Source organism: Giraffa tippelskirchi, chromosome 1 (assembly GCF_054371585.1).
Source record: "Giraffa tippelskirchi isolate mGirTip1 chromosome 1, T2T-mGirTip1v1.2.pri, whole genome shotgun sequence".
In the NCBI taxonomy this organism is placed as follows: domain Eukaryota; kingdom Metazoa; phylum Chordata; class Mammalia; order Artiodactyla; family Giraffidae; genus Giraffa; species Giraffa tippelskirchi.
The window spans coordinates 193,139,030-193,164,492 of record NC_137275.1 but is presented as its reverse complement, the minus strand read 5'-3'; the positions used below and the strand labels follow the sequence as shown (position 1 = coordinate 193,164,492).

Here is a 25,463-nt window from a genome sequence, read left to right as displayed (position 1 = left end):
AACTGTAAACTGGTTTAGAGTGGCTAGACATTTTTCTTGCATTTCTTGGCCCTTTATGTTTCTCATCCTGAGCATATAATTAAAATGCAAGAGAGAGAGGCTTCTGGCTGCTGTGTTGGGTGAAGGACCGAGACCTGATGCCTCTAGCTCCTTGGTTACAGAGCAGCAACTAAGGAGTCCATAGTTCCAGAAGAGCCTGGTGTTTTTCCCAACAGAGAGACACAGATGCCTGATTCTTAATACCATTTGTAAACCTGTTGGGAAATATGGGAAAAAAATAGAGCTCCGTTTATTAATGCAGCCCTATTCAATTTCCTCTACTCAGAAAAAAATGGTTTATCTGTAATGGTGACTTGTGCCTGGAGGGAGTGAAATAATACAGCAGAAGTGATGAGAAAACAAATTAACCCTGTACAGAGGCAAAGGAAATATTTGACTCTTGGTTGAGAGTCCTAAACAGACTGAAGGCAGCTGTGCTAACTGGGGCCAGTAAGGACAGCATTGTCACCTATTTCTTCCAGGAAAACCTCTGGCACCTATGTTGGCATGTGACAAAACTGAACTGTGAATAAATTGCCTTGATACATCTAAGTTATGGGGTTTCTCAAAATTTTAAGTCCTGGGTTTGACCAGGATAAGGGAAAAGCTCTTTGTTTATATGGAAGGAAAAATCTGAATTATAGGTCATCTTAGTCAGAGAGATGGCTTAAATTCTTCTCCAGAGAAATTCCTCATACAGTTTTTTGAAGAATGCACTATAGTTGTGAAATTCCTAGTCCCTGTCCAATGTCTGCGGGAGATTTTCATCTGGTTTCATGTATGGACAGCTCTGGGAGGTTTCCTTCATGTTACCACCGTCCTATAGAGGGTATCTATAGGTATTCTTTTATTCACTGGGTTTTAAGTGTGCCATGGGCCAGTGAATAAGAGGGGAATGGACAACTCTGCACGATCGATGGGTGGCTTGTTGGGTGATGACACCCATGGGGCACCTTGTTGCTGTCAAGGAATGCTACCTGATCCTTGAAGATTAGGTCTCTTATCTCACACTCTCCTCTACTTGTGATCCCTTCAGTTTTCCTTTTACTTAGAGTGTGGATCCTTTTGTGCAGTCTGCAGTTGGGGGAGGTCTTTCTGTCTTGGAAAATGGTTTGTGAGAGTTATTGTTAAGTCTTTGTGGTGGTGGTTTTATTGTTGGGTGGGTGAGTTTGCTATCTGGGCTGAGGATCAAGAAAAGGCTTCCAGGACTTTTGTGAACATGAGTGAATTAATCAATTAGTATTTTAAAACATTATCTTAACCACCATTGGAAGACAGTAAAGCTTGCTTTTCACTGGTGTTTGGAAATGGAGACCACTTAACTTGGAATAAGGAGACAAGATTCAAGGTGCAGTGTTTTCAATCTGTTTCTCTTGGATCAGCCTCCTTGTATTAGTGCTCAGCCCCACGCTGCCACCCTGCACTCTCCTCTGCTTGTTGGCCACCTCCACTTGGATGCCATGTAATAGCTCACAGCTAACCCATCAAACTTAATGGGCTTACAACTACCCTCATGTTCTCTTCCTTCCTCAAATCCCAGTCTCCAAATTGCCCCTGCTCTGATTTGTTTAATGATAGAACATCCATGAAGTTGCCCCAGCCAGAGACCTGAAAGCCATCCTTGCCTTGATACCCCTCCCATGCCCTCATCGACTCGGCCACCACTGTCAAGTCCATCCCAGGAGTAACTGACATTGCCCCAGCTCTTCAGCCTGCTGTTACATCTTCATTCCAGTTCCCCTCTTCTCTCTCTGGGGACACTGCAGTATCTTCCTTATTGATCTTCATCTAACCCATCCTCTAAACTCCTGCTGGAGCCATCACCCTTATTAGAAGTAGTTTCTAGAACCTTCCCCATTGACTGCAGAGCAGAGTCCAGCCTAAAAGGTGTTCATGGCTCCTCACAATCTGGTCCCCACTCACCATATTTCTCTCCACTGGTCCTGCCTGACCCGCTCATCATTCTGTGACTGCATCTCCCCACCCATCCCCCACCCAGTACTGCAGACCCACACAGGATCCTCTCTGCTGTTTCCTTTGCTGGGGCTGCACTTCCAACTTTCCTCTGCTCCACCGGCTCAGTCCATACTGTTTTGTCAAGTGGCTCCTCGCCTATGACATGCTCCTGGCTCTGAAGAAAGTACTAATAGCTTTCTTTTCTTTCATTCTTGCATTTATTCTTCTTTTTATCTTTACTGAGATATAATTATATATAACCGTGTATAAATTTAAGATGTACAGTGTATTGATTTGATACATTTTTATGGTACAAAATGATGATCACCATAGAGTTAGCTAACACTTCCCTCCCATCACATAATTATCATTTCTTTCTTTTGGTGAGAACATAAGATCGACTCTTAGCAATATTTAAGTATATAACATTGCATTATTAGCTATAATCACCATACTGTACATTAGATCCCCAGATCTCGTTAATCTAACAACTGTAAGTTTGTATCCTTTGACAAACATCTCCACATCCCCACTCCCACAGCTCCTGATAACTACCACTCTGCTGTCCATTTCTCTGGAGGTGCCACTTATATTTGATTCTTAAAACCCCTCTTTCTAACCATCAGTTTACATGTCTGGTCTAACTGCATGCCCCTCTCTGCACAGTGCCTGGGATCTTCTCACTAAAGGGTGGATGGTTAATGGAAGGGGAGCCATTCTAGCTGACTTTTCTATTCATGACCCTAAGCCCTAAGATTACATATAAGCCATGCTATGGAATAAAACAAAAAATTCAGAGTTCTAACCTGTTTCCACTGAGAACTCATAAGTACAATGCACATTAGGCTTTTTATGGCATTTAAAAATAACTTGTTAGTTTTTTACATTCTTTGCTCTACTTCTATTTTTTTAAGTATGTAAACATTTCCCTTTTATTTCTTATGGAAAGCTGGACTGCTTGGAATGATATGCTCTTTCTTGTTTGTAAATAAGATGCAGACCCACATCTTATTGGAAAGTTAGGAAAACATGAGGAATTGAGGCAAGTTCTTAGAGCTGTCAGCAGGCCTTGTGATTCTCAGTCTTCAGCAGGTCCTTCATGATTTTTCTGGTTGGCAGAAGAGATTTGGAAATAGAGGCTGAGATGCCCATTTCCTTGTAGCTAGAGCATCTCATGCTACTTCTCAGGCTTTCATAGAGTTAGGCTTATCCTGCCCCTCACCTCACTGTGGGTGTCCTTCCTCTTTGATTTAACTGATAGAATCTGGATTACCAGAAAATGAAAAAGAATCCTAGAAGACAAAACATTAAGCTCATTCACTTCAAAAGTTAATACCTTTTCTCCTGAAGCTCTAGAGAAGTTTCCAGCATCATACTTTGGAACCTAATTGGGAAGGTAATTTAAGCAAATGCTGTGCATATTTCTTCATCTTTAGATTTTCCATTAAGTATATGAAATCAGTCTTTAGTTGTTAAGATTCTATGTCCATGAGAAATTATCACTAAGCTTTTGTTCTAAATTTATGAGCTAAAGGTTCCAAGAAAACCCCTGCTGGGTATGTCTGAAACAAGCTATCTGACAGTTTTAAGTGAGTGGAGTGAACAGATTAGTGTTTTAAAAAACTTGCTTTGTATCTAGATGCCCTGAGATGGATGTGTCAGAGGGTGAGAGGGTAGCTGCATCAGACTCCAAAGAGGTGGCTTGGTCTGAGAAGTGGGTGAGGAAGAAGAATTAGGAGGTGGAATTGACAGGGTAGGTGACTGTCTAGAAAAAGGGTGATGCTGTGTGTTTGGGGGAGGGTATGATGTTTATTTTCGTAGGAAGTAGCTCCTAATTGTTAAGCCTCTGTTTCCTTATCTGTAAAATTTATAGATAATAACCCTAGTTAACAGGGTTGTCATGAGTATTAATTGACCCATAGCAATAGAAAATGCATTTTTTTTTTTTACTATGAAAAAGACAAAGATACTCTGAAAAATAAGATCAGCATCCCCAAGAGAATGTATATTAAGGGCTTAGACCAAAGCCTGCTGCAAACCTATCATCACTGTAAAGCAAAAGTAATGAAAACTCTGACTTGGGGGCCAGAAAGGAACCCCTAAATAAACTTCTATACGACAGAGAAGCATTCAGTATATGATAAGGTACCTTTGCAACACTGGATCCTTCTGTCTCCTCTTCAGATGTAGGGTAAACTATCACCCTAAGATGATCTTTCCACAACAGCTCCATCTGAAGCTTTACCCCCAAAATCCCACTCCTGCCAAATTATCAATGATGAATCCTGTTATTGCCTTCATAGCAGTCATGTTATCTTGTCTGTATGTTGGTTTACTTGTTGCACATCTGTATCACCCTCCAGGATGGGCCCAAGACCATAATCAGGCTCAGACTCAACTGTATTCCAAGTGTCTGGGCCAGTGCCTAGCACACTGAAGTGCTCAGGGAGTATCTGTTGGATGAATGAAAGACTAGCCATCCAGTTTGTGAACTGGCTCACATGGATGCAGGCTTGTCTGTGTTCAAGGAGAATCTTCTGAAGCAGCCTTTCATGGGTACTCTGTCAGAAAAGGAGGGAGGGAGAGCATGGGCAAACTGAGCTTGCTCAGATCTTGGTAAATAGCACTCAGAAAGTCAGTTGTTGTTTAGTTCCCAAGTTGTGTCTGACTCTTTGCAACCCCACGGACTGCAGCACACCAGGCTTCCCTGTCCTTCACTGTCTCCTGGAGTTTGCTCAAACTCATATTTATTGAGTCAGTGATGCTATCCAGTCATCTCATCCTCTGTCGCCCCCTTCTCCTGCCCTCAATCTTTTTCAGCATCAGGGTCTTTTCCAGTGAGTCAGCTCTTCATATCAGGTGGCCAAAGTATTGGAGCTTCAGCTTCATCATCAGTCCTTCCAATGAATATTCAGGACTGATTTCCTTTAGGATCGATAGGTTGGAGCTCCTGGCAGTCCAAGGGACTCTCAAGAGTCTTCTCCAGCACCACAGTTCAAAAGCCTCAATTAATTCTTCAGTGCTCAGCCTTCTTTATAGTCCAACTCTCACATCCATACACGACAACTGGGAAAACCACAGCTTTGACTATACGGACCTTTGTCAGAGGAGTGATAGCTCTGATTTTTAATACTGTCAAGAAAAAATATAGTTTTAAAAGTTTCAAAACATCACACAGAATGATATATAGCACAACACATTGGTATTTTGGGCTTTGAGGTTAAAATTTCATACTCAATTATGACTTCTCTAGGCCTCACCAACTTGTAAATATTTTAACTATGTTTGCAACCCTTTGAACTTAAAACTCCTGCAGGTCTGGTAGGAAACAGAGCAAATGTCAGCAGCAATTTTCTCTGGGCTGTCAACTTTGAGGGACTATTGGGATCTCCTTCACCCATTTCCTACCTTCTGGTAGTTCTCTACTTCCCTGCACTGTGCAGGTAGTGCTTTTTTGATAATAATAACTACCATCTAAGATTTATTTTCAAGAATATTAATTCTGTAAGTTTGGGGTAAAAAGTCAGGATCAGAACACAAGGGGGCAGGAAGTGAAAGAAGAGCAGTGTCTGATGGAGCGTCCAGTCTGTTTTTCCTGCCTGTCTAGAAATCATCACCAGTGGTCTGAGCAGACAGAGAGAGCACTGTGACACTCCGCCCCCCGCCCCCCCCCCCCCCCGTCTCTCTTACTGTCTTTCCCTCTCTGGTCTGTCCTTCTCTGACACAGCTCGCATAAGCTCCCTATTTAGAGATGCCACAGTTGTCAATGTATCAGATGGTCAGGGAAACAGATGAGTCCTTATGTTAGAATCCTCTACAGCAGGGGTCCCCAACCTCTGGGATCTAATGCCTGATGATCTGGGCTGGAGTGCATGTAATAATGATAGAAATAAAGTGCACAATAAGTGTAATGAGCTTGAGTCATCCTGAAACCATCCCTTCCCATCTGTGGAAAAACTCTCTTCCACGAAACAGGTCCCTGCTGCCAGAAAGATTGGGGACTGCAGCTCTACAGCCATGAAGTTCCTGTGAAGAGTGTTCTCTTTCCCCACAGTGGTGTTGAGGAGAGCCCAGCTGCGCTGTTTGAATTCTGTTTTGTCTGCAGCTGTAATTCTCCGGGAGGTTTATTGGCCTTTCTCCCACCACTGCATGTGATGCCTGGCCCCACGGAGCAGTACTCGTGTGTTACAGGGAGGAGGCACTCTAAGAGTGCTTCATCTGATAAGGGAGATAATGAGAGAAAGAGTATCCAGTATGCCAAAGCGTCTTACACATTTTCAGAGTTTTTTCCATGAGTTACTATAATTTGAGACTCATGACCATTTCTTTGAAATGGATAGGACAGATAATGTTGTCTCATTTTACAAAGGAGGAAATTGAATTATGCAAATGATTGACTACCTGGTCGAATAGCCCTGTCACTTAGTGGTGCTGGGAACTGCTTCCATTCCTTGTTTTTATATACCCAAGAATATACCCATTGTATCACAAAATATTATTAACACATTTTATAACATTATTATATTTCATTATATGATAGATATGATATTTGACAGTGCCAAGGATTATCAAATAATTTAGACATCAAATAAATTTAGGCATCAAATAAACTGAGACATCAAGTATCAAGTAACTGATACTTGATGTCTAAATTTATTACGAAGAACATTTAATGTGTGTAATAACTTTTTATTATCTTCCTAACGAGTTAGCAGTCAGCTAAAATTTCAGTGAATCTCCATAACTATTTTAACTAAAAGCCAAATCCACTACACCTGTGAAACCTGTTAGTTTTCAAAATAAGGTACATGAGATTGATGATGATAGAGTAGCTAGCATTTACTGTGCCTCTACATATCAGGCACTCAGTTACATGAATGTCAACATCAGTACTGTTTTACAGGCAGAAAACTACACTTCAACAAGCTTATAGATTTCCCGAGGTCACAGGGCTGGTCAGGTAAACTTAACAGCCTGCAATGCTGTTTTCTATTTAGGAAAAGTAAGTAGAAATGTTAGAAACAGATGGCTGACAGAAGGGAGAAAATCCAGACAATTTAAAGTCCTCACTGTCTTTCCCTTGAGTAAAGGAGAGAAAGGAATGAGCATGTGTTAGGAAAAAATCAAAATCCTCACTGTCTTTCCCTTGAGTAAAGGAGAGAAAGGAATGAACATGTGTTAGGAAAAAAATCAGTAATTTTTCTTGAGTAATTCCTGTGATAGCCCCTGATCTGAACATGCCTCGTGGATCACCTTCATTAATCCTCCCAGCAGCCCTGGGAGATAGCTCCTGCCTTTGCTCTGCTCATTTTACAGGCGTGGAAACTGAAGTCAGATAAACGGTACAGCCAGGATTAGAATCCAGAGGTTGTGCTGTTACTTTTACTTTCTGTAACTCCTTTAAGTTCTGCTTCATCAACCGGGAGCCAGCACTATGCAAGGCAGTTGATATACACAATCTCATTTCCTTGTCCTAACACCCGTGGAGATTTATTGTCTCCATTTTCGGATGCCCTAGGGTTCCAAGTCATGTAGTAGCTCCCAGTCACCCACAAAGCAAAGACAGACTTGTTCCCTTGCCTCAAATCTGCGCCAGGAAGTTTGTCCCCAAAGCAGACATGAAATCCAGGCTTAGGAACAGCTCTTATCATTGAACTCTCTTCCTCTGCTGTGGCTTCTGCCTGATTTATCAGTGTTTCTGGCATCTCATTGTGGAAAATCAGTTCCTCTCTTCACACATATCTGCTGCTTTCTTTAGCTTCTTGTCACTGCCCAGTCATGCATTCCTGATTCTTCAAACAAACAAGACGAATCTAAACAGGAAGGGTGTTCAAGGGCATCCAAATGTTGTGCTACTGTGGTCGGGTCTATGAGTGCAGTGCCTAGAACAAGGACAAGCTTCTTGTACAGATTCTCCCAGAATCCTTGGGTTGGCTCTGCTTCCCTTTGTTTCTTCCTCTTGAAATGTAGCCACACCTCTGGGTAGAAGAGGGCAAGGTAGACAGAAATGGCTGGGATAATATGGGCTGCTGGTCCCGCTAGGTTCCTTCCCTCTAAATAAAAGCTGGAGGTCCCCGAAGAAAGAGGGTAAAAGAATCATACTTAAGATCTCTGAAAAGTAACTTAAAGAGTGGGAACAAGTTAAAGTAAGAAAAAAATTTTACATGCACGAGATGCAAAATATTTTTTATCATTAGTTATAGTTACTAAGAGGAAAGGAGACACTTCAAAACTATCGTGAGACTTGAAGCTTGAGACTTAAAAGAGAATAACTCTCTATGGAAAAGAACAGATATAAGGGATGGTGGTGGTTTTGTTTCAGGTTTTTTATTTGCTTTTAGGGGTTTTTGTTTTGTTTTTTGTTGTGTTGCTTTGGGGTTTTTTTGGGGGGGGGCTGTTTGTTTAGAGTGTGCTATTAGGTCATATCATGTTGTCTTTATTTATAATGATAAGCACACAGATTCATCTATATTCCTTCCAAATAGGCAAAGGGAGGTTTTCTCAATATCTGAGGCATGGTCTACTGCCATGCCAGTGAGCCCACATTAATCTTTAAAATCCTTGATCAGTGTTCCTGCACAGTATTGATTCATTTGGCATGGGGACTTTCTGATTTGTTTTTCAGTATCCTAAAGATTTTCAGTAGTTTTTCAGGAACCGCTGTTGGTGGCTAGTGAGGGAAGGCCTAGCAGGTACTGTCCCAGGGCCCCACCTCTGTGCAGCCTATCTTTTTATAAATGGGGATTCTGCTCAGAATTACATCAGAAAGGGAATTGCAAAGGGGTGAAGATATTGTGAATTTTTAGGATTATTTTCCTTTCAAGTGTCAGGTTTGGAAATTGACTAACCCTGGTGAGAGGAGGAACCGCCCTGTTGAAACTGGAAATGATAAGCTGTGGGTGGGAAGAGGGAGCCCTCTGGGAGGTGTCTAGAAGTGACCTCCGCCCACAGTGCATAGCTGGCTTCCCCATTCTCCCCTATCAAAATTTATAGTCTGGTCTGTAATGTACTTTTTTTATATAGTTGAGGTCATACTGCTTACATAAACTGCTTCTTCCAGTAATCAATATATTGCAAGCTTTCCCCCACATCATTAAACTCCTAAACATACATTTTAATGAATGTACAGTATTCCATCACATGTATTTAATCATTTTCCCACTGGAAATTTAGATTGACTTTTTTTTTCTTTTTGCTGTAATAAATGACACTCTGATAAAAATCTTTGTCCAAAAATTTTTGTCAACATTTCTCATTATTTCCTCAGGCTATATTCCTAAGAGTGGAATTTTTGAGTCGACCAATATCATGCCTATAAAACTCAATGTATTTGGCTAAACTTTTTTCCAGAAATGCTAGATCAATTTATATTCCAACAGTGAGATGTAACAATGCATAATTTCAACTGACTGCTCTGCATATAATGTTTTGTTTTGTCAAGAGAGGAGAAAAAAAGAATATTTTTATTAGAAAATTATCTTTTGCCCTCAGCAGCTATTTAAAGAAGAAAAATGCATACCTGCATAATAGTGGGAGGAAAAAATTTTTTCTTCTAAAAATGAAAGTGAGAAAATGTACCAGCCAAGAAATAGACCTGAATGATAGTATATGGGGCACAGTTACTAATCAGCTGAAATATTTTCAAATATAGGAATTTTTCAATATTCCTAAAATATTGAAAACATTTTGCTCCCAGAACACTGACTCTGCGATGCAAGCACATTTCATGCTCAGAGGTACGAGTGCAGGACTTTGAAAGTCTTGAGAAAGAGAATTACATTATATTCAGATCCTACATTTGAAACACGAGGTTAGAAGTAGGGGTACCAGCAGCTGTCCTCCTGGGAGACTGTCTTCTTAGTCAACCGATATTGGATGCTTAGGTTCAAATCATGGCTTTGCCACTTACTTTGTGAATTTGGTCAAGTCAGTTACTCTTTCCAGGATGCTGTTTCCTTTTCTATCCAAAAAAGGGACATTTTAGCATCCTTGTGAGGACAGAGATAATGCTATGAGGTCCTCAGCACTTTGTCCAGCGCTGTGCTGTCCAATACGGCAATCTCACGTGGCTGCTGAGCATTGGCAACATTGTTGTTGTTCAGTCGCTAAGTCGTGTCCTGCTGTTTGCTGAATTGAGACATGCTGTAAGTGTGCAAATGCACACCAATTTCAAAGACTTAGTACCAAAAAAGTATCTAAACTATTTTATTATTTTGATATTGTTACATGGTGAACAATACTAGTTTAGATATCTTGGCTTCAAATAAAACACATCATTAAAATTAATTTTATTTCTTTCACTTTTCAAATGCTTCTTTTTTGTTCTTTAATGTGGCTTGCATTTTATTTTTATTGGAAAGCACTGCTCTAGAACATAATAAAGATTCAAATATTTTTTAAAAGAAATCAAGGTGGGTTGTTTCTACATCACAGAGTTGCCTGGGTATTGTTTTATTTTTGTGGGGCGGGGGAGGCATTCAGTTCTAGGACGTTGTAGGACATGGGGCTGGGGTCCTCTGGGCTGGATGGTTTCGAATTGGCTAGGCTAAGGATGTTGTATATTATTTCATTGTTTGTCAGGGGAGTGAGTGGAGAGTTTAAAAATAGCATCCCCCTCCCTCCTCTGGCCCCATGCTGATCCCTCCTGAGTTATTTCTGTTGGCTGCATTAGGAGCCTGACATTTGATTCATTCAGTGGGCCCTGCCTCGGTCCTTTAAAACAGAATGGGCAGTTAGTGAAAGGTCAAAGCCACTATGGCTGGTGGTAGCTGCCCTGGGCCATGACAGGCAGAAGAGACACGGGGAATTGAAGAAACAGTAATGGCAAAATGCTTGGTCAAGATCCAGACTCGGAGGGGTCTCCGCCTGCAGTTGGTGAACCACTGCAACAGCAATGTGTTTGTCCGTCTGCTGAGACACAGTTCCAAGATCACAGCCAGAAACACGGGTATGTGCCCTGCACTGGGCTCTGGTCTGCACCTGAGAAAGGTGCAGGCTTCCAGCTGCCACTCACCCAAGAGTGTCAGAAGTCTGTGATAAGGATAAGAAGGAGAAAGAGGGAGAAAATCAGGGAGGCAGGAAGGAGAGTGGGCAGGCACTGAGGGAAAATGGGAGGGCTTCAAATAAAGGTCCTGACGCTCTCATTAAATGAAATGGTAGGAAGTCATACTAAAGGCTAATGAATTACATGCTAGTCAGTAGCTCGGTTAGGAAGGAGGCAGTGGTGGTGTGTCCAATCCATTGGCTCAGGAGTGAGGGATGATTACAGAGAAGGCAGATTGGATGATCAAAACATGCTCCTCCCTCCTTTCATTGTTTAAAGGGTAAGAGCTTCAAGTGTGCTTTCCTGGATGAGGCAAGACCCTCCTATATCTTCAAAGTAGAGCTGTCCTAAAATATGGTCCTGAAATATAGTATCAGTTAAAGAATTGGGATCAAACTGAGGTTCTGCCAGTTTCCTTTTCATTGAAAATGTATTTTGTGGTCCTTGGAGGAAATGGGAATATATATATATGCTATATGTGGTTTTCACCAAATGATTAAAATTTTAAAAATCCTGGAAAATGTCTGGAATTGGCCATACCTCTTGCAGATGTATGGAAATCACTCCTAAGTGAACTGAAATGAAATTAGTTGTATTTGTATAATGACATAGATAATAGATGATGTGTTCTTATAAAAGATATTTTAAAGTATAATTTTATAGAATGGCTTCCTTGACCCTAATGTTCCTGATAGCCAATCTATGTACATTGACATGTAGAATATAGGATTTTTTTTTAACATAAATGGAATTGTTCGATATATATTATAGTTCTTTTTTTTTCAATTTATCATATGGCATGAAGGACTTTCCATATCAATACATATTAATCTGTATCCTTTTAAAATTGGCTGAATAATATCTTATAGTGAAGACATATCATAATTTATTTAATCACCAAATTATTACTGGAAATTGATATTTCCTATTTAGTGGCTGTAACAGACAATGCTGCCAAGGAATGTGTGTATACAAGTATTTCTCTATGACAGATTCTTAAAAGCATAACTGCTGACTTGACGGATATACACATTTTAAATTTTGATGGAAATGGGCGAACAAATTATCCTCTGAAAAACTAATACTCACTAAAAAGGTGAGTACAAGAATGACTTCTTCCCCACATAAGCACTAACCCTGATGTGACCAATTTCTCAGATTGAAAAAAAAAATGAGATTTTATTATTTTAATGTACCTGTTCCTTTTTACTTGTAAAGGTGAGGGTCTTTTCAGAGGATAATTATCCATGTGCATTTCTGCTTGGAATTACTTGTTTACTTTGTGCATTTCTGTTTCATTTTTGTCCTTCCCTTATAGATTGTGAGAATTCTTCTGTAATCTGCATATTAATCCTTTGCCTTTTATAAATATTATCTTTTTTCCTCATAATTTGTTCTTGGCTTTTAATTTTGTTGTTGTTCAGTCGCTCAGTAGTATACAACTCTTTGTGACCCCATGGGCTGCAGCACTCCAGGCTTGCCTGTTCTTTAATTTCCATTGAGTCAGTGATGCCACCCAACTGTCTCATCCTCTGTCTCCCCCTTCTCTTCCTGCCTTCAATCTTTCCCAGCATCAGGGTCTTTTCCAATGAGTCGGCTCTTCACATCATGTGGCCAAAATATTGGTGCTTCAGCATCTCTCCTTCCAGTGAATATTCAGGACTTATTGCCTTTAGGATTGACTGGTTTGATCTCCTTGCTGTCCAAGGGATTCTCAAGAGTATTCTGCAGCATCACAATTTGAAAGCATAAATTCTTCATCGTTCAGCCTTCTTTATGGTCTAACTCTCCCATCCTTACATGACTACTGGAAAAACCATAGTTTTAACTAAATGGATCTTTGTCAGCAAAATGATGCCTCTGCTTTTTAATATGCTGTCTAGATTGATCATAGCTTTTCTTCCAAGGAGCAAGCATCTTTTAATTTCATGGCTGCAGTCACCGTCTGTAGTGATTTTGGAGCCCATAAAAGTAAAGTCTGTCACTGTTTCCATTGTTTCCCCATCAAGTTGCCATGAAATGATGGGACTAGATACCATGATCTTAGTTTTTTAAGTTTTGAGTTTTAAGCCAGCTTTTTCACTCTCCTCTTTCACCTTTGGCTTTCGGGGTAGCTTAGCTGGTAAAGAATCCACCTGCAATGCAGGAGGCCCCAGTTTGACTCCTGGGCTGGGAAGTTTCCCTGGAGATGGGATAGGCTACCCACTCCAGTTTTCCTGGGCTTCCCTGGTGGCTCAGATAGTAAAGAATCCGCCTGCAGTGCAGGAGACCTGGATTCGATCCCTGGGTTGGGAAGATCCCCTGGAGGAGGGCATGGCAACCCACTCCAGTATTCTTGCCTGGAGAATCCCCATAGACAGAGGACCCTGGCAGGCTACAGTTGCAAACTGTCAGATGTGACTGAGTGACTAAGCACAGCTTTCACTTTCATCAAGAGGCTCTTTAGTTCTTTGCTTTCTACCATTAGAGTGGTGTCATCTGCATAGATAAGGTTATTGATATTTCTCCCGGCAATCTTGATTCCAGCTTGAGCTTGATTCCAGCTAGATGTAGCCTGGCATTTCACATGATGTACTCTGCATATAAGTTAAATAAGCAGGGTGACAATATACAGCCTTGATGTACTCCTTTCCCAGTTTTGAACCAGTCCATTGTTCCATGTCCAGTTCTAACTGGTGTTTCTTGACCTGTATACATGTTTCTTAGGAGGCAGGTAAGGTGGTCTGGTATTCCCATCTCTTTAAGAATTTTCCAGTTTGTTGTGGTCCACTCAGTCAAGGGCTTTAGAGTAGTTAATAAAGCAGTAGATGTTTTTCTGGAATTCCCTTGCTTTTTCTATGATCCAATGGATGTTGGCAATTTGCTCTCTGGTTCCTCTGCCTTTTCTAAATCCATCTTGTCCATCTGGAATTTTTCGGTTCACATACTGTTGAAACCTAGCTTGAAGGATTTTGAGCTTTTAACTTATTTTAATGTTAACTTTGTAGCACAAGTATTTTTCATATGCACAGACAATTTCTACATGTGCAGACTTCTTCTGAGTTTTATGTTTTGTCAGTATCCCTCATTCCAAGACTATAAACATGTTTCCTGTGTTTCCATCCTCAAAATTTATGCGTTAGCTTTAACTATGTGAAATTTCTGATAGTCAACTGCCTTTGACCTACAAAAATAGTGATTTCATGTGGTTTGATCTAATATTTGCTTTTAATTGACTTGCTGACTTCTTTGGAATTTTTAATGTGTGTTTGACATGAAGTAGGGATATACTTTTTCTCCTTCCCAATTGGTTAGTGATTTTTCTGAGAGTTATTTATCATAACCTCTCATTATTTTCAAAGGTGTATTTCTGAATTGCATGTTTTAGTATTCCTGCTCCATTATGAACAATAGTATAGTTTTGATATCAGATAGGTCAAGTTCCCCCTTATGGATATTTTTTTATCCAGAGTTTCTTGATAATCATGTGTACTTTCTCGTTTGTCATTTTTGAAAATGTGTTGAGATTTGTATTAAAATTGCAGTGAATTTTAATTAGAAGAGATATGGATCTTCAAAATAATTAAGTTCTCCTATTCAGGAACATTGTTATATTTCTTCATTTTTCCAAGGTATTCTTTTATGTTATTCAGCTATGTTTTAGTATTGTCTTCATGCAAGTTTTGAATATTTCTTATGGATATCCTGGATATTATGTGCCTGCTCTAATTTGTGCATTTAGCTATTTTGAATGGGATTTTCCATCATCATATTTTTATATGGTCTTCGTTGCTTTCAAGCTGAACACCTGACTGACTTCTAATTAATCCCCCTAGCTTCTTATTAGAATCTTTGCCTTTTCCTGTAGTTGATACAATAACCTAGAGATTGTGACAGTTTTGTGCCCTCCTTTCCAATATTTACACTTCTTATTTTTTGTCTTTATCATATTGTAATATTGAAGTTGACCACAATGATGCTGAGTGCAGTGAGGGTTTTCTGTCATGTTCCTGATTTTGGTGTGATGATTGATTGTGATGACAGAGAGACCCATGAGATGGTGACAGCTGCATCAGTTAGGACACCATTAGCAGCAAGTAACTCTAACAAACACTGATTTAGATAATAAGGTGATTTATTATCCAAGACTGCACCAAGTCCAGAGTCAGGGAGGATTCCAGGATTGAGAAGCCAGGTTCATTTCATCTCTCTGCACTGCTCTTGTCAGTTAGCCAGAACTCCCCCTCAGAACATTTGCCGTCAGCATCACAGGATGGCTGCCAGAATTCCTGGTGTCTCCTTCACATTCAATGTCAAGAGAAAGTCCATTATCTGTCCAGTATGTTCTTCTTAGAAGCAAGAAACCTTTCTCAGAACTTGCCCCCTCCCCAGGCAACTCTTCCCTTCATTTTTCATTTTCAGGTTTGGCTCACATGCCCACTTCCAAACCAGAGAGAATGAAATTACTGTGATTGGCTTAGACTAATTATCTGGGAGAGAAATGGATGAGTCAACCATGGAAACTATGAGATAAGCATCTATGTAGGAGAGCCTTCTGAGAGAAGGTGAAACATTAAATCTTCAAGAATGAGTAGGAGCCATCTGGGTGCAGAAGGACTTTCCAGGGAAAGGCAGTTTGTGCAAAGTCAGGAAGGCATGATATAGTGTGACATGTTTGGGCATCTGATGTGAACAGACAACTCACTGGAAAAGTCCCTGATGCTGGGAAAGATTGAGGGCAGAAGGAGAAAAGGGCATCAGAGGATGAGATGGCTGGACGGCATCACCAATGCAATGAACATGAACTTGGGCAAACTCCAGGAGATGGTGAGGGACAGGGAAGCCTGGCGTGCTGCAGTCCATGGGTCACAGAGTTGGACACGACTGAGCGACTGAACGACAACAAAATAAATAGGAATGATGGAAATGCGTGGGGTAGAGTTGTGCTTTACATATTAAAATGGAGTTTAAATTTTATCCTGAAAAGCATGAAAAACCTTTTAAGAAGAGAATTCATACAACTAATTAGGCATTTAAAATTATTTTTCTGGCAACAATTCAGGAGTGGGACTGAGATCAGGGAAACCAGTGAGGAGGCCACTGCTCTTACACAGTTGAGAAGTGGTAATCATGGGGTGATGGAGAGGTGGGGACCCCTTTGAAGGGAATGGCTACCCACTCCAGTATTCTTTGGGCTTCCGTGGTAGCTCAGATGGGAAAGAATCTGCCTGCAATGCGGGAGACCTGGGTTCAGTCCCTGGATCAGGAAGATCCCCTGGAGAAGGGAATGGTTACCCACCCCAGTATTCTTGCCTGGGAAATCTCATGAACAGAGGAGCCTGGTGGGCTACAGTCCATAGGGTTGCAAAGAGTTGGACGTGATTGAGTGACTAACACTTTCACTTTTTTTCACGCTCACGCATGGGGCAATGGAGAGGCAGGGACCACTTTGAAAGTGAATATAGTGGCAGAGTTTGTAGAAGCTGGTGACAGGTTAGGAGTGAGCAATGAGTAACAAGTTATAACCAACCCTTAGATTGCTGGTGTGGGCAGAGGGTGGTGCTCTTTATCAATACTATGTAGTAACTAGTAGAGGAGGAAAAGACTGGGGTGGGACATACATTGCTTGGATTTGGATATACTGAGGTTGATGATCCTACACTCAGGTGTGTGGTGAGTCTGCAGCTCACTGGATGGTTTTGAGTTGAGATGGCTTAGAGATGCAGTAACATGTATTTCTCAAACTAAGTCATGTTCAACCATCTCTGGTCACATTAAACCAGTTTTTTAAAAAATAATTGTACGTATTTATTTATTTTGACTGTGCTGAGTCTTCATTGCCGTGCAGGCGTTTCTCCAGTTGCAGTGAGAAAGGGCTACTGTTCATTGCAGTGTGTGGGCTTCTCATTATGGTGGCTTCTCTTGTTGTGGATGGAGCATGGGCTCTAGGGCATTCAGGCTTCAGTACCTGCGGTATATGGGCTCAGTAGTTGTGGCTCACAGGCTTGAAAGGAAAGGCTTAGTTGCTCCATGGCAAATGGCATCTTCCCGGACCAGGAATTGAACCCATGTCTTCTGTATTGGCAGGTGGATTCTTTACCACTGAGCCACCAGGGAAGTCCTAAACCAGTTATTGAGTTAAATAAAACAAAACTGATTTCTTCTTCTTAGGGTCGCTCAGACATTTTAATATGTAAATAGTAATGTTATTGAGTGTTTACTAAGTGCCAACCACTTCCCATATGTTTATTTATGACTCCTCTATGTACAATATCCCCATAAGATATGGCCTGAATTTTCCCCATTTTATAGATTTTACTAAAAAGAATGACTTAATAGCTTGTCCAAGGTTACATGACAATACAAGCCCAGGATTCATATATAGAATATTTAAGAGAGAGCTTGTACTCTCTTTAATTTCAGCTTATTGAGGCCTAATTGACAAAACTGAAAGATATTTAAAGTATACATTGTGGCAATTTGATACACATTGTGAAAAGTTCCCCCTAATTAGTACATGCATTACTTCACATATTTATCTTTTTTGTAAATGAGAACACTTAAGTTCTACTCTCTCACATATGTCAATTATGTAAAACAGTATTATCAACTATAAAGATCATGTTTTACATTTGAACATCAAACCTTATTCATCTTTCAGATGAAAGTTTGTACCCTTTCCCCATTTCTCTCACCCCCTAGTCCATGGCAATCATTTTACTATCTGTCTCTATGAGTATGACTTTTCCTTTTTTTTCAGATTCCACATATAAGTGATACCATGGAGATTTTGTCTTTCTCTGATTTATTTCACCTAGCATAATGCCTTCAAGGCCCATCCATGCTGTCATATATGGCAGGATTTTCTTCTTTCTTACGGTTGAATAATATTCCATTGTGTACATATACTACATCTTCTTTATCCATTCATTTGTGCTGTGCTGTTCTTAGTCACTCAGTCATGTCTGACTCTTTGCAACCCCGTGGACAGTAGCCTGCCAGGCTCCTCTGTCCATGGGGATTCTCCAGGCAAGAATACTGGAGTGGGTTGCCATGTCCTTCTCCAGGGGATCTTTCCAATCCAGGGATCAACCCAGGTCTCCCGCATTACAAGTGGATTCTGTACCATCTGAGCCACCAGGGAAGCCCAAGAATACTGGAGTGGGTAGTCTATCCCTCCTCTAGGGGATCTTCCCAACACAGGAATCGAACCAGGGTCTCCTGCATTGCAGGCCGATTCTTTACCAGCTGAACTACCAGGGAAGCCCATCCATTCATCTACTGATGGCCATTTAGGTTGTTTCCGTACCTTCACTATAGTGAGTAATGCTGCAGTGAACATAGGAGTGCAGATTTCTCTTTGAGATCCTGTTTTCATTTCCTTTGGAAACATACTCAGAAGTGGGGATTGCTAGATCATATGGTAGTTCTGTTTAATTTGGGGGGACTGCTAAGTCACTTCAGTCGTGTCCGACTCTGTGCGACCCCAGAGACGGCAGCCCACCAGGCTCCGCCATTCCTGGGATTCTCCAGGCAAGAACACTGGAGTGGGTTGCCATTTCCTTCTCCAATGCATCAAAGTGAGAAGTGGAAGTGAAATCGCTCAGTCATGTCTGACTCTGCGTGACCCCATGGACTGCAGCCTACGGGGCTCCTCCATCCATGGGATTTTCCAGGCAAGAGAATTTGGGGGGAAACTCCATACTTTTTTCCATAGTGGGTAAACCAACAGTGCACAGGAGTTCCCCTTTTCCTACATCCTCACCAGCACTGTAATCAGCAAAACCAAGACCTGGAGCTGACTGTGGCTCAGATCATGAGCTCCTTCTTGCAAAATTCAGGCACAAATTGAAGAAAATAGGAGAAACCACTAGACCATTCAAGTATGACCTAGATCAGATCTCTTATGATTATACAGAGGAGGTGACCAATAGATTCAAGGGATTAGATCTGGTAGACAGAGTGCCTGAAGAACTATGGATGAAGGTTTGTAACATTGTACAGGAGGTGGTGACCAAAACCATCCCCAAGGAAAAGAAATACAAGAAGGCAAAGTGATTGTCTGAGGAGGCCTTACAGATAGCTGAGAAAAGAAGAGAAGTGAAAGGCAAAGATATACCCAACTGAGTGCAGAGTTCCAGAAAATAGCAAGAAGAGATTAGAAAGTCTCTTAAATGAAAAATGCAAAGAAATAGAGGAAAACAACAGAATGGGAAAGACTAGAGATCTCTTCAAGAAAACTGGAGATAACAAGGTACTTATATTTCATGCAAAGATGGGTACAATAAAGGACAGAAATGGCAAGGACCTAACAAAAACAGAAGAGATTAAGAAGAGGTGGCAAGAATACACATGAGAACTATACAAAAATGTCTTCATGACCCAGATAACCATGATGGTGTGGTCACTCACCTAGAGCCAGACAACCTGGAGCATGCAGTCAAGTGGGCCTTAGGAAGCATTACTATAAACAAAGCTAGTGGAGGTGATAGGATTCCAGTTGAGCTATTTCAAATCACAAAAGATGATGTTGTTAAAGTGCTGCACTCAATATGCCAGCAAGTTTGGAAAACTCAACAGTGGCCACAGGACTGGAAAAGGTCAGTTTTCATTCCAATCCCAAAGAAAGGCAATGTCAAAGAATGTCCAAGCTGTCCTACAATAATACTCATTTCATATGCTAGCAAGGTAATGCTCAAATCCTTCAAGCTAGACTTCAAATGTACATGAACCAAGAACTTCTAGACTTACAAGCTGTATTTAGAAAAGGCACAGGTAGAGATCAAATTGCCAACATCCACTGGATCATAGAAAAGGCAAGGGAATTACAAAAAAAAAATCTACTTCTGCTTCATTGACTACGCTAAAGCTTTTGACTGTGTGTTCACAACAAACTGTGGAAAATTCTTAAACAGAATTTTAAGAATTAGATGGGAATACCAGACCACCTAACCTGTCTCCTGAGAAACCTGTATGCATGACAAGAAGCAAGTTAGAATCGGACATGGAACAATAGACTGGTTCAAAATTGGGAAAGGAGTACATCATCAAGGCTGTATATTGTCACATTGTTTATTTAACTTACATGGAAGTACATCATGAGAAATGCCAGGCTGAATGAATCGCAAGCTGGAATGAAAACTGCTGGGAGAAATATCAACAACCTCAGATAGGCACATGATACTACTCTAATGGTGGAAAGCAAAGAGGAACTAAAGAGCCTCTTGATGAGGATGATAAAAGAGAGTGAAAAAGCTGGCTTAAAACTCAGCGTTCAAAAAACTAAGATCATGGCACCAAGCCCCATCACTTCATAGCAAATAGATGGGGAAAAAGTGGAAACAGTGTCAGATTTTATTTTCTTGGGCTCCAAAATCACTGCAGACAGTGCCTGCAGCCATGAAATTAAAAGACACTTGCTCCTTGGAAGAAAAGCTATGACAAACCTAAACAGCGTATTAAAAGGCAAAGACATCACTTTGCAGACAAAGGTCCATATAGTCAAATCTATGGTTTTTCTAGTAGTCTTGTACGGATGTGAGAGTTGGACTATAAAGAGAGCTGAGTGCCAAGAAGTTGATGCTTTTGAATTGTGGTGCTGGAAGTACTCTTGAGAGTCCCTTGGACAGCAAGGAGATCAAACCAGTCAATCCTAAAGGAAATCTACCCTGAATATTCATTGGAAGGATTGATGCTGAAACTCCAATACTTTGCTCACCTGATATGAAGAGCTGATTCACTGGAAAAGACCCTGATGCTGGGAAAGAATGAGGGCAAGAGGAGAAGGGGGCAACAGAGGATGAGTTGGTTGGATGGCATCATCGACTGAATGGATATGAGTTTGAGCAAACTCTGAGAGATAGCAGAGGACAGACAAACCTGGCGTGCTGCAGTTCATGGGGTCGCAAAGAGTCAGACACAACTTAGTGACAAACAACAATAATATACAAACTAGATGAACCACAAAAACCTACTGTATAGCACAGGAAAACTATACTCAGTATCTTGTAATAACCTATAATAGAAGAGGATTTTAAATCATTTTGCTGTACATCTGAAACTAACACTTTATAAATCAACTCGCTCAGTTGTGTCCAACTCTTTGCAACCGCATGGACTGCAGCCCACGAGGCTCCTCTGTCCATGGGATTCTCCAGGCAAGGATACTGGAGTGGGTAGCCATTCCCTTCTCCAGGGGATCTTCCCAACCCAGGGATCAAACCTGGGTTTCCTGCATTGCAGGCAGATTCTTTACCATGTGAACCACCAGGGAAGCCCATAAGTCAACTATATTTCAGTAAAACTTAAAAAATAAAATAAAATATTGGCTATATTCCTGTTGTACAATATATCCTAGTTGCTTATTTTATACCTAATAGTTTGTACCTTTTAATCCCCTACCTCTATGTTGCCCCTCCCTCCTCCCTTCCCTCCATGGAAGCTGCTAGTTTTTTCTCTTTATCTGTGATTTTCCTTCTATTTGTTATATTTGCTGGTTTGTAGTGTTTTTTAGATTCCCCATATAAGTGATAATACACAGTATTTGCCTTTGTCTGACTTATTTCACTTAACATAATGCCTTTCAAGTCCATCCACGTTGCTGTAAATGGCAAGATTTCATTCTTTATGGCTTAGTAGTATTCCGCTGTATGTATACACAACATCTTCGTTGTTCCAATACCTGTTGGTAGATAGGTTGCTTCCTTATCTTGGCAATTGTAAATAATGTCGCTATGCACACTGGGGTTCATCTGTCTTTTTGAATTAATGTTTTTAGGTTGTTTTTTTTTTTGATAAACTGAAGTTTTTTGGATGTACACAAGAGTGGAATTTCTGGGTCATGAGGTAGTTCTATTTTTAGTTTTTTTTGAGGAATCTCCATAGGTTTTCCACAGCCATAACTTTTTTATGAGATCTTATACTCTTAACCTTAACAGTAATATCCAAAAAGTGATAGTGTGCACAGTTTCCTAAACTAATTTCAAGGAAAAATGGGCAAGGACACTAGTGCCTTGCCAAGCTGTACTGAGAGATGCTGCAGGAGCACGGCGGACCATGCACACGGTTGAGATTCCAAGTGGCAGGGTACAGAGTGACAAGAGCAGAGGGCTGAGGCTACTACAAGTAGATATGAAAAGACTGTGGGAAAGACAGAGGTAGCTTAGAATCATGAGATGGAAACAAAGAGAGTGTGGAGTCACAGAGGTACAGTGGCCAGTTAGAAGGACAGGAAAGAATGCACATTGTCTTCAGCAACATGCTAATCATTGGTACCTTGGTGAGAGACATTTCAGTGGTCTTGAAGGGGCAGTTGACTGTTGCAATGTAAGGACAAGGATTGATTCTCTTGAATTCTAGATATTTAAATCAAAATCATCGTAAGACAAAAGTTTCAAAATGTTCAGGTACTTTTATTAGAGGCATGAGCAAGACATTGGTGGGTGATAACAAAGAGAAGTGAGATTGGTGCTCATGGCTGGGAGGAACATTAGGATTTCCTGTGGTGTGTGTGTGTGTGTGTGTGTGTGTGTCTGTGTGTCTGTGTGTGTGTGTCTGTGTCTGTGTCTGTGTGTGTGTGTGTGTCTGTGTGTGTGTGTCTGTGTCTGTGTGTGTGTGTGTGTGTGTGTGTGTGTCTAAGTTTCCATTCGTCTATTCTTTCCTGAGTCACTGGGATGACTCGAACGGGTTTTAAATAGAATGAACAGGCAGCCTCCCAAGTTTATTCAGAGGCATCAGGTACCTTTCTAGTGAGATATTTTGCTGTGCCCATGCCTGAAAGTGACAACTCTCCTCTGAGAATGTACAAGTCATCCTCAGGATATTTCTTTTTAAACCTATGTGACACGAGCTTCACTTGAAGGATTAGACTTTATCCCCAACAAAGGGAAGATAAAAGAGTCACATAGGAGGTTTATGACATACTGTGCTACTACAGTTGGAAGTCTGCGTGCTACTTAATGTGGATGGAAAACATTTTACGGACTGATAGCACATGCAGAATAAAATAAACTTGAAGGTTTATTTCTAATCTAAACCACCAATCCCCACAACAGTAAGTGGTTTTATTTATTTATTTTGCTTCTCTCCTGGCCATGATACAATCACAGGAGCTGTGACACAGAAACATAATTAGGTGGCTATAAAATCTACTAGGCAAACCTTTTGGGGGTAAAATAGGCACTTTAATGCTGCTAGGACAGCAGGCAATAGGAACTATACCAGGCAAACAGGGACAAGTGCTCACCTCACATATAATGATACTGTGGTTTCAGCAAATGAAACTGGCCAATAACATGGAAGATTCTTCCTCTTTTATTGAGAAGTGAGGGTCCCTCTGGGCCTCCCAGATGGCTTTCTCTTTAGGAATGTAAAGAAGACCATGGTGGTTACTCCAAAGCTTTGGAGTCAGACAGGCTTGGGTACAAACTGCTTCTTTTTTTTTTTTTTTTTTTAATTAGTTTATTTTCTATTTTTTAACTTTACAATATTCTGTGTTGTTTCCTGGAGTCATGACCTTGTGGAAGTTACTTAACCTCTCTGAGCCTCAGTTTCCTCATCTCCTTTTAGGAGTATCACATGATCACAGGCCTAAAATGTCTAGCCCTGTAAAAATTAAAAATCTTACTGCCCTTGTCTTTTTCACTCTTCTACAATGTTCTTCTACAGATACAGCAGAAATAGCTCTGCTTGTTATATGCAGGTGATTGGTGCTTTCAGGGAAAGCGCATGTATAGTTGTAAGTGGGACATTTTATTGAGACCTAGCAATGGCACCCCACTCCAGTACTCTTGCCTGGAAAATCCCATGGATGGAGGAGCCTGGTGGGCTACAGTCCATAGGGTCGCTAGGAGTCGGACACGACTGAGCAACTTCACTTTCTCTTTTCCCTTTCATGCACTGGAGAAGGAAATGGCAACCCACTCCAGTGTTCTTGCCTGGAGAATCCCAGGGACGGCGGATCCTGGTGGGCTGCCATCTGTGGGGTCACACAGAATCGGACACGACTGAAGCGACTTAGCAGACTAAGATCAAGCCACGGAATGCTGGAACTGGGAAGAGTCTGGTCAATTTTTAGGTTAAAAAGTCCAAGACTCATAGGCATGTCCAAGGACACAAAGAAAGTTGGGTGGAATGGAATCTAGGTCCCCAGAATTCCAGGCCATAGCTCCTTCCACTTCATCCTATTTCCTAGAAGTGGAGTGATGACCTCTTTCCTTCTCTCACACTCTTCCTTCACTCCTCTCTCCCTACCCTCAATTCAAGAGTACAGCACGCCTCCCAGAGCCAAGATGGCTACACTGATCAACGTAAGTAGGTCAATCAGAAGTTAGCTCACCACAGCAAGGATGGTTCCAGTTAATAGGCAACAAATATGTGACCTTTGTGGAGACCTGACAGTTTTGTGAGTTCTTAAGCAGTGATTGTCAGCCCTTTCAGATTCAGTGTCTCCACGTAATAACAAAGATCTTAATATCCTCTCCACCATCCTGAAATGAAACTCAGAGAAAACACAGTCTACTTACACATAACTTTAAAAGTCAAAATAATGTTCTAACTATAATGTCATGGGAAATAATAAGTAATTTACAATAAAAAAATCAAGTCTTTCCAAATGTTTTTCTATTTATTTATTTTTGGCTGTAGTGGGTCTTTGTTGCCATGCATGGGCTCTAGTTGTGGTGTGCAGGCTTTTCACTGCAGTGGCTTCTCTTGCTATGAAGCACCGGCTCTAGGACATGTGGGCTTCAGTAGTTGCAGCCCACAGACCCTAGAGCTCAGGCTCAGTAGTTGTGGTACATGGGCTTAGTTGCTCTATAGCATGTGGAATCTTCATGGACCAAGGATTGAACCAGTGTCTCCTATACTGGCCGGCAAATTCTTAACCACTGGATCACCAGGGAAGTCACAAAGGTTTTTCTTAAGCATGATTCACCAAGAGGCAGAATTAAGGAGTGGGACACTAGCTCTTCTGTGAATGTAATGGGGGGGACATGGGTGCCACTCAACAGATACAGAAATGTGTGCTACTGTGTAGGCCTCTTGGACACCTTAGTCATTCCAGACGGCATGGTGTGATGTTCTGAACAGATAAACAACTCTTGGCAAGATACTTCTTTCAATTTGCCCAGTGTGGTTGTATGTGTGAAAAATTCAAAGTATGTTAAAATCTTATCCAGATGCTTTAGGTTTAAATGTAAAACACAGGTAGGTTCTAGACTCAGATCATTCTAAATAGGTTTCTGACCTAAATATTGAATATTTAATAGAACACCTAAAAGTCATGTAGGATGCAAAATAATTCCTTGTGGGGCCATCCTAGCATTTTTGGATGCCTGGTATCCTTGACACCTACCCACTAAATGAAGCTGACTCTGCCAATCTTTGTGACCTCCAAAAAAATCCTCTACAGTTTTCCAAAATACCCCCCTCCCTGCCAGGTGGTGGT

The 25,463-nt window shown here is 41.0% G+C and overlaps 2 protein-coding genes across 27 annotated transcripts in view; one reads left to right on the top strand and one right to left on the bottom strand.

The window, feature by feature from the left end:
- The window catches only part of FRMD3 (FERM domain containing 3), a 396,369-nt gene that overhangs the window by 340,219 nt on the left and 30,687 nt on the right, over nt 1-25,463 (top strand). Inside the window, exon 1 of one of the 19 annotated variants that reach the window (XM_081520535.1) lies at nt 10,660-10,942. The exons of the other annotated variants lie outside the window; for them this stretch is intronic. Coding sequence (XP_081376661.1) covers nt 10,816-10,942 — 127 coding nt within the window. The 5' untranslated portion in view covers nt 10,660-10,815. Of the gene's footprint in view, nt 1-10,659; nt 10,943-25,463 lie in introns of those variants that run through there. 19 annotated transcript variants of the gene reach the window in all.
- LOC145517683 (uncharacterized) overlaps nt 2,191-25,463 on the bottom strand; it is an 85,389-nt gene continuing 62,116 nt past the window's right edge. For 5 of the 8 annotated variants that reach the window (XM_081520772.1, XM_081520723.1, XM_081520805.1 and 2 more), the window contains 2 exons: nt 4,145-5,127; nt 2,191-3,287 (listed from right to left, as the gene is read on the bottom strand). The gene's annotated coding sequence lies outside the window, so the exon portion shown is untranslated. Of the gene's footprint in view, nt 3,288-3,927; nt 5,128-10,430; nt 11,026-25,463 lie in introns of those variants that run through there. The other 3 variants (XM_081520761.1, XM_081520745.1, XM_081520754.1) reach the window with 3 other exon arrangements.